The sequence below is a fragment of the Geospiza fortis genome, unplaced genomic scaffold, assembly GCF_000277835.1.
Source record: "Geospiza fortis unplaced genomic scaffold, GeoFor_1.0 scaffold590, whole genome shotgun sequence".
Classification (NCBI taxonomy): Eukaryota; Metazoa; Chordata; class Aves; order Passeriformes; family Thraupidae; genus Geospiza; species Geospiza fortis.
The window spans coordinates 2,778,761-2,788,536 of NW_005054402.1; the positions used below are offsets into that span (position 1 = coordinate 2,778,761).

Sequence of the window (9,776 nt, forward strand, 5' to 3'; positions counted from 1 at the left end):
ACTGTTGATACAGCCACTGAAATCTCAGTTCCACAGTTCTGACACAGGATCCTGATGGATGCCTGTTCTCAGTGTCACTGTGGTCCCAAATTATTGCTTTGTTGGGATGAAGCAGTAATCTAAACAACCTTAGTTTAAACAACATGGAGCAGACAAGCTAAAACACCCCCACGTCTGAGGTGCAATGTTACAGATACTGATCTTTGCTGTAGAAAGGTTAAATAAACATTCAAATTCTAAAAAAACTGATGTTAATCAGGATCAGTAGGATGTGAGATGCAGTAAAAGAGTTGGGTTCAGTGCTTTCAACACTGTAACTTTGTGATGTCATTTCTCAACAGATTGGAGTATGCAGACCAACAAGGCAGGATAAAAAATGCAAGGTAATGCTCTAAACAAATATATTTAAAAGAATTGTCTCTTTCTTTTTGCCATGTATGAATTATTTGTGCATGTTTCCTCTGCAAATATCTTTTTCTAGCTTTGACCTTCCCTTATTTTTCCATATCTTTGCACCGTTGGCATTTTTCATTAAGTTTGCATAGAGTGAAACAACTAATTTGGTGAGTAACTTGGTTTTAGTCACCTCATTGCTGTTGAAATTGAAGCCCAGAAATGTTTCTGGTAATGTTACATTCTTCATCATTCTTCTTTCAGACTCCATAGTGGGTTGTGAAAGTGTTAGCAGTGAATCTTAATATGGGAAAATATAAACCTGACCAACACTGGGTGTGTTTTCTGGCAAACCACAAGCTTGTGCTGCAACCTTTCCCGTTGCTTATAACTGTTCTTTACTCAAATAATTCACAACAAATATCTGAAGAGTGTCTCAAATATCTGAAGAGTGTCTGCTGGCCTTTCCATGAGGATAACAGAGTTGCTCCCTCACCCTGAGGAGGTTGCTTTGGGCATTGCTCCATGTGCTTCACGTACATCAAATATCTGAAGAGTGTTTTGCAGAGATAAACAAAACTCTACAACTTTTGTGAAAGTTGTAAAGCCAGTATGTTTATTACAGCACTGGACACATGTGGGAATCGTTCCCCTAAAATGACATGTGTACTTCTGGGAACTTCAGGTCTCTTTTTATCCCCCTCTCAAATACATATGCATACAATTTCACAATACATACTCATTTTTACGAATTTTGCGTGACATTTGCCGCTAGTTCTTCTTTATCAGAAAGAATTCTTAGGTCAGTTTGACCTGCTCTCACAGCAGTCTCTGTTTCTCTTTATCACCCTTTGTCTCCCCCCACCCTTATCTCTGTCTTTCACTGAAGCAGTTCCTCTGAGCCTAGGCTTTTTGCAGCTAGACTACACAGCAAGCTACAAACTTAAAGATGTACATTCTACCTAAATCAAAATGGATTTCTACCTTGGAAAATTTCTACTCTGCCTCAAGAGTGTCTGCTGTCCTTTCCATGAGGATAACAGGGTGGCTCCCTCACCCTGAGGAGGTTGCTTTGGGCATTGCCCCATGTGTTTGACGTGCCCTGCTGTGTGTTTGTGTGTGTGTGTGTGTGCAGGGAGGCTCACAGCCAGATCGAGAAGCGGCGCAGGGATAAGATGAACAGCTTCATCGACGAGCTGGCCTCGCTGGTGCCCACGTGCAACGCCATGTCCCGCAAGCTGGACAAGCTCACCGTGCTCAGGATGGCTGTCCAGCACATGAAAACACTTCGTGGTGAGTTGCCTGGGGCTGCAGGGCCATTCCAAGTGGCATTTCCCCAAAGCCTCGCTTTTCCTCTCCCTTTTTTGCCCCAAAGGAGTAAGTTAATTTGTCACATTCACGTTCTCCGGAAAAATCCCTTCACCCAGGATTTTTCTCCTGGGAAGCTGAAAAGCCTCAGAGAAAAAGGAAAACAATATTATCTCATTTGCTTTTTCTCTGTTTTGCTCATGTGGAATGTGTTTGGAGATTGTTTACCCACAGCTGATTGTTTCATTGGATTCTGCTGTGACTTGTTTTCACTCAATGGCCAATGAGTGCCAAGCTGTGTCGGGGCTCTGGAAAGTCCTTTCTATATTCTTTAGTATAGTGTAGTATAGTATTCTTTAATATAATATAATATAGTATCATAAAATAATAAATTAGCCTTCTGAGAACATGGAGTCAGATTCATCGTTCCTCCCTGCCACGAGGGTCCCTACAAATACAATATTAATTCATTTTGGGAGGATTCCTCCCTTCTCTTAGCATCTGATGCTCAGTTTTCATTCACAGCTTACTAGTTCATGGTCCAGTAAATACCCTGATGTGACTGGGGGAACCTGGAGATGAGAAAAGAATAATTCTCCATCCATTGATCACTACTGCCAGACTCCATAGCACCAAGGCAGCTGGGGCAGGTGGGGAGAGGGAACAAAGGGCTTAAGGGCAGTGCACAGTTGATTCTGGTGCAGTACTGAGCACTGCTCCAAGCAGGCAGTGTACCAGGTTGTAGGATAGAGAGGTTAGATTTTAGGTATGATATTCCCACAGGACTTGTAAGGTTTTGTGTTTGTACCTTTAGCTCTGTGTGAAAAAATAGAGATTACTTTGAAAACTTAATTTTGGTCTTTTTGACCAGTTTCTGTTGCAAGCACTTGAAGGGAAACACACAGGTTTGGAAGAGTTGAGGTTGTGAGAAATCACTGTGTATTCCTAAAGCTTCACATGACTGAATCAGTGCCTGGGTACCATTGGTGCTGATGTTAAAAGCTTTAAGCCTTCAAGAAATGCATTACTGAGAAGAAAAAAGGGATGCAGCTAATGGTAAAAGAGATCCTGGTGATTGTTCTCATTTCTAGGAGAGCTGGTGCCTTCAGTCATATTTAGCCTTGCAGTTTTGGAAGGCTTAACTTTCCTGCCACTGTCATTTGATGAGGTTAATACTTTATAACACTTCAGTGGTTACTAATTTGACTCTCCTCTGCCTTTATGAAGAGAACAGAATGAGAAGAATTACTCCTTAATAAATAGCTGCCTCATTTGTTGCCAATTTTGGGGTTTTGGCATTGTAAGATGATGTCATTGTAATGCTGGGTTTTATCTTTGGCTTGGAATGAGAGAATTGATTTGTAAATTCCTCAGTGATGATTTGTTTACATAAGCTTGTTATGTTTTACTGAGTTGTAAGGAGAAGAAATAGTTTGAATGTTTTTATTCTATAATATCTTATTGTTATAATTTCTAATTCTGAGACCAGACCATAAATCAAGGACAGCCTTTGGGTTCAAAAATATGTCAAGGAATACTTTTATATCTCAGAGGCATTTAATTTGCATTTCTACCTAATGCAGTACTTGTGCCTTAGCAAAAAAAGCTTCATTCTTTTTTAAGTTAATAACAACAGAGCTCATGTTGATTGTAAAACCAAAAAAAGTTCATTTTAAAGAACTCCTGCAATGAACAACAGCCTAAGAAGGAGCCAAAGGAAGATTGCTCATTTAAGTGTGTAATGTTGGTAATGTGGGAATTGTTTGTTTGTTTTCTTTAGGTGCTACAAACCCATATACAGAAGCAAACTACAAGCCTGCTTTTCTATCAGATGATGAATTAAAACACCTTATTCTCAGGGTATGTTCCAACTTTTAATTAAGAGATATTAATATCTGTGACTATAGCTCTCCCAAAGCCCACCACCAGTATTTTTCTGCCTTGTCTATCAGCTTAAAAATGTTTTGATTATGGGGGATAATTAAGAAATCTGGAGCCTGCTTCACAGAGTCAGTGAGTTTAATGATGACTAGCATTTCTTAATTTAAGCAGGAAGGTTGAAGAGGGGGAGATGGGAACCATTGGAATCTTCAGTTATTACATGTACAAACCAACATCACAGGAATAGTTTTCTTGCAGACTTGCTGCCCTGGCTTACCTTGCTGTGGTTTTCAGTGTACAATGATACAATGAACACCTTTTTATTGAGGTTACTGATGTAACATGACTTAGTGTGTTTGGCTGCCTGCTGTTACACTGCTTTTATAGTGTGGGGAGCTTCTCCTCTCATTAGTCAGTAGTTAAGCTTTTCTAGTGGCTGTGTAATTGTTGAAGCACTGCAGTGTCCAGGTGCAGCATATGTAGAATTTCATTTCTGCAGCATTGTGACTCTGAAGATACATAATTGGGGCCTATTCCTGCATGCTGCTGTGTGACTAAAAGACAGTACTTTGCAAATAGGAATTACTTGCCTCCAGGCACAGAAATAAATATCCAGGTTATGGTTGGTTTCTAAAAGAGGAGCTTTTTCAAGTACAGTTAAAATAACATTTTAATTTGAAGGCATTATTAAACATAATCATAATATTATTGGACAAGACATGGGTTCTTTCTTCTCCTAGAAGTTATTTTACATTCTGGGCACAATGCCCAGAATCGTGCCAAAAAATGTTTGCAGATGCAAAAAACCCCTTCATTGTAATTCACATTTTTTCCTGTTGACTCAGTTACCTCTAAATGTTAAGACAGCTCTCCTAGTGTAGAAATTCTACTGTACACAAAGTGCTTTTAAAGGTTATAACGATGCAATGTGGATGTATAACTTGGGATTTCACTTCCCCCCCCTGATTAGGCAGCAGATGGATTCCTTTTTGTTGTGGGCTGTGACAGAGGAAAGATACTGTTTGTTTCAGAATCTGTCTTCAAGATCCTCAACTACAGTCAGGTATTCCTTTCCATTTTAAGTACATTAGGTCTTAAAAGATGTGAGAGCTTTTTGGTGGTTATGCCCTTATCTGGGGGGTAGGTATGAGAAGAGTCTGTCTTGAAAGCTGAGAGGTGTTGCAAAGAGAGAGCTTTTCTCTGCCATGTCATTAGAGAAGATTCTTTCTGGTTTCCATTCAAAGCAAGAGGTGAAAAGGAACTAAATTTAATTTGCTGATTGAGGCATTCTGCTCAAGGATTTACCCTTAGGCTTGCAAAAGCATTACCTAATTGGGAGTGCAGCAAATATTGAAACATCAGTCTGGGGTTTTTCCAGTAGCGTCACATGGATTTTTCAGCTTAGTTTTCTTTCTACCTGTTCTGGTTTTGTTTGCATGCTTACTGATGGAAACTGAAAAGCAGTTATATCAAAGCCAGGTTTTTAATATATGCTCAACATAAGGCTTAAGTTGGACCATATATTGTGTAAATAATCTTCTTTCTTTCTGTCATCTGCACTCCTCATCAAATTTAAACCTGTATTCACTTCAAAAGTTTTTCTCAGACAGCATTTAGTTAGGTATATACTAAATTCATATGTAAATAATGAAAGAGAACATTTTTTTTTCATTCAAATGTGTGGTAGAAGAAGTAAGACTGAGTAGAAACCAGAATATTAGGTGGGGGGGAATTGAGCATGCCAATTCTGCAAAACTCTTACTGAAAATGATGACAGGATTACTGTGTAATGTAGTCATAACTTCAATACACAGAGAAAACCTTCCATCAAATCATAGAATAATAAAATAGTTTGTTTGGAAGGGACCCTTTAAAGGTCATCCAGTCCAAACCCCCTGCAATGAGGCTGGATCTGGATGTTTGGTATTCCTTGGTTACACCTATGTGTAAAAGGATTGCTCATACTGGATGCTAAAATGAAGAAAACATACTGAGCCATTATTTTACTTTTTGACTGAATGTTCAATCTCTACAGAATGATTTGATTGGTCAAAGTTTATTTGATTATCTCCATCCTAAAGACATTGCCAAAGTGAAGGAGCAGCTCTCTTCTTCTGACACCGCGCCACGAGAAAGACTTATAGATGCAAAAAGTGAGTGTTCCCAGCTTTGGGAAAAATGTCATTAGAGTCACTGCTGCTGGGGCTTTGCCTTGTGTCACAAGTGGGGATGTGGGGGGATGCTGCCTGGATTGTCTCATGCCAAGGAAGTTGTAGCTTAAAGACAGCAAGAAACAAAAAAAATTTTAAAAAAGTGTGAAACAATCTCCTGGAAGCTGTTGGGTTTGACATGCACTGTGGCACAGAGGCATTACTGGAACTGGCTTCACCTGTGAGGTGTCCTCTCTCTTCCAGGCATCAAACCTTTAACTTTTTCCATTAGAACACATGCAGCATTTCTTCTAATCCATCATTCTAAATGGTCAGAATACACTCAGTATTATCTTGGTAGTCCTTAGCTGTCAGCCAAGATAGAGGATTCAATTTATTTATCTACTTATTTATTGCTTACTGCCATCAATGACCCAGCCTTTCTCTCAGAAGGTTTTTAACTTTGGAATAATTTCCTGCCATGTCTCTTAGCTCTGTTCCATTCTGGTATTTTCAAGTAGTTCTGAATCTCTGCTGCTCTTGGGGTGAGTGGGTGTTTAATTCCCTCTCATAACAGGAGTCTGCACTGCTTAAGTGGAAGGTGGTATCTTACAACTGCAGATTTCCAGGCCATTAAGTCTCATGCTTGTCAGGAGCAGAAATCTCCTGGATCTCAGCTCACAGAAGCCACCAGCTCAACTTCAGAAACTGAAGTTGGGAGAGATCATTTGAGGGCAGGGAGCCTGGAGGCTTCAGCAGAATCAGCTGAAGTTTTTTTCTGGCTCCTGGTTTCATCGGTTGTCAAGCATGAATATCCAGTGCTGCCTCCTGGTTTTTTGTTGGTTTTTTTGGTTTTTCTTTTTTTTTTGTATGGCTCTGACAAAGTTAGGGCAAAAATAAATACTATGAATTACAGTCTTCCCATCTGCTATGATAGACGGATTGGTAGAATTTCAAGAACTCATACTGGTGAAGAGTATGAGGATGTATGCATGTATTTATTTTTGTCTTGGCATGAGTAACTCAGCACAGCTTGTACTCACACCACGGTGCAGCAGTTTGGAGGCCATGTGGTGCAGGGCAGCCTGACCTCCTGGAGATCACCTCACTCCAGTGGAATTGTAAGGGAGGCACACTTTTCCACCAAAATACTGGAATTACTGGAATTCCTCCTTATGTTAAAAGCCCACAAGGCCTGAGAAGCTTTTGTTCATGTTGACAGCTGCTTGATTTTACATATCCCCATGCAGTCGTGGTTGGAGTGGATGGCAGGCTGTGGAAAAGTTGCTGTGTGATTTAAATCCTCCAGCAGCCCTTGGAGCACTGGCCTTGCTGATACCTGTGCTCCTAATGCATGTCATGGAAGCATTCCATGGCTTCCCAGAGCCCTGGTGGCACCAGCACTCTGCTGGTGGCTCAGACTGGTGGTTTTTGGTTGGTTTTCCCACAGAAAAGAATCCCCTGTGAGAATATGATAAAGGTCAGGATTTATTGTTAGGGCATGTCCATGTGCAATTATTTCTGCCAGGCAAGAGAGACTTCTGAGACATAACTGGAGGTCTTGGGGATTTGCAGTTCCTGTGTGTGTCCCTGCTACCTTTTCTCCTCCATCTCTCCCTGGAGTGTCATTTGGACTCTTCTGCTCCATATGGACATGTTTTCTGGGAGGGTGTTGTGATAGAAGAGTGCCAGTCTGAAGGGTCAGGAGCCTCCTGAGTGACTGTGTATGGAATTCTGCTCTGCCTGGGGAAGAGTAATCTCTCTATTTTTAACCAGTTCAGAGAAATTGCAGTGTTTATCACAGGACTTGTGTGGATTTGTCCAGTCTCTTGCTGATCTTTGCACTCAGAAGCCCATGTTCTCCAGCCTCAGTGCTCTGACAGCAGAAAGCAGAGTCAGAAGTTGCAGTGTTGGTATTGATGCCTTAAGGAGCTGGAACAGAGGCAAGACAGAATTATTGGGAATAAAGTGGATATTTATTGAAGAGCCTTCAAAGGCCACAGCCTGGCAGTACCTGGATGGCTCTAAGATGGAAGCAAAGGAGGGCTTGGTCACGAGAGCTCACATTTTTACAAGTTTTGGTCCACTAGCATATTGGAGCTAATTGTCTAACCACAGCTCCAGCCCATGAAGTCCCATCCTTCTTGTTTTCCCTCTCTTCAGTCCATGCTGTTTATGCTGTTGGGCCTGAGATCTGGATTGGCTGTCCTTGGGTCCCCAGCTAGAGAAGGAATTGTTTTGTCTGCCTACTCTGCAAAGAGAGCTTACCATCCCCTTATATGAAACCCAGACCCACACCTTACTATGTCCTTATATGAAAACCTATGCCTTACTACCCCTTATATGAAACCCAGACCCACACACCAAAACAGCACGAAATCGAAAAGAAAGAAAAAATAAAAAGCTAAAACCTGAGTACAGTCAGCTGGGTCCTGCACAGTCACACACATCAAAACTTCAAAACCAGGAGATGCAAGGCCCAGTGGGGTTGAAGCACTGTGGGGTGGGGTTTTGGGGTGGTTCCCTCTGACCCTGCCTCCCTCGCTCGCAGCCGGACTGCCGGTCAAGACAGACATCACGCCCGGGCCCTCGCGGCTCTGCTCCGGGGCACGGCGCTCCTTCTTCTGCAGGATGAAGTGCAACAGGCCCTCTGTCAAGGTAGAAGACAAGGATTTCCCTTCAACCTGCTCAAAGAAGAAAGGTAACCATCATGCTTTTGTTGCCAAGGCTGTCAGGATTTTTTTTAATGCTGCTCGTTCGCAGTGGTTGAATTTTTTACATTTGTTGATGTTTCTTGTTAAGATTCTGAGCTATGTCTTGGTCTGTTACTTCTTCAAACTCCCTCTCGCCCCCCTCCAGTATCTCTTACACACCTGTATTAGCATTTAAAGCCAAATTCTCCACTCTGATTTCTTGAAACTTTTTCAGGCAGTGTGTGCCAGCAGCTCTGGGGGCTTATTGCATCATCTTCAGACATTGGTCTGATCACATTCACTCTTCACCACCTGGCCAGTGTCTCCAGTAAAGGGGAGCTGTTCCTTGTTCTCTGCCCAGGGATGTGTGGATGGATATCCACCTCAAAAAATGAGTGTAATTCTGAGTTCATCTGTGGGTTTGGTACATTCTGAGTACTGGAAACGTGGCATTTCTACACCTTGTAGCATTAGCAGTGTTGGTAATATTTTCTCCTCTGCAGGTTATTATTCTAGGCATGTTGGAATATATATTTAGCCCAAATGTGAAGGTTTCTTCTTGGAGTACTGTGAATGATACATTTGGTTTAGTTAAAGTGAAAAGACAAACAGCAAGAGAGCAGAGACAGTTTTGGTGCATTCTTTGGCTGTGGCAGCTGCCCCAACTCCCTGTGAGGTTCAGGCTCAGCCTCAGCCTTGGATCCCTCTCTGCTCAGGGGGCCAGTTTGAGTAGTTGGCACAAGCCTTTTACTCCACCTATGAAAGTCATCTTCCTTGGAGTTTTCAGGTCTGCTCAGTGCTAAGGAATGGGAATTCTTTTGGATTCTGACTTTTACTGGCCATTGCAAATCTTCATCACCCCTGTGTGCCCCACATACCCCAGAGAGAGTATGTTCTGCCAAACATGGGTTTTGTAGGAGCCTCAGGTTAAGATGAAAGAGGCATTTTATTTATTAATCTACTAATTTCTTCATACATTCCTTTGGGTTAATTGCCTCTTTTGCTGAAATAATAAAATGTGATGCAATTTCTGCTCGAAATTACCAAAAGCAACCTTGGTCTGAGCTATGTGACATTTCAGCATAAACAGTGGTTTTGCCAAGATAAATTGTTTATTGGATTATCTCAGATTAGCTGCTTTACAGCAGGAGTGCTGAAAAATCCCTTGGAATCACAGAGTCATTAAGGTTGGAAGAGGTTTCCAAGATCATTGAGTCCCAGCCTTTGAGCAAACATCCCTGTCAGCCGGACTGTGGCACTGAGTGCTCTGTCACTTCATGACCACCTCCAGGGATGGGGACTCCACCACCTCCCTGGGCAGCCCCTTCCAATGCTGGACAATCCTTTCTGT

At 41.8% G+C, this 9,776-nt stretch overlaps 1 protein-coding gene across 1 annotated transcript in view; it reads left to right on the forward strand.

The window, feature by feature from the left end:
- The window catches only part of ARNTL (aryl hydrocarbon receptor nuclear translocator like), a 25,699-nt gene that overhangs the window by 4,679 nt on the left and 11,244 nt on the right, over window positions 1–9,776 (forward strand). Inside the window, exons 3-8 of the mRNA XM_031061198.1 lie at window positions 342–383; window positions 1,529–1,686; window positions 3,482–3,561; window positions 4,553–4,645; window positions 5,618–5,735; window positions 8,284–8,433. Coding sequence (XP_030917058.1) covers window positions 342–383; window positions 1,529–1,686; window positions 3,482–3,561; window positions 4,553–4,645; window positions 5,618–5,735; window positions 8,284–8,433 — 641 coding nt within the window. The remainder of the gene's footprint in view (window positions 1–341; window positions 384–1,528; window positions 1,687–3,481; window positions 3,562–4,552; window positions 4,646–5,617; window positions 5,736–8,283; window positions 8,434–9,776) is intronic.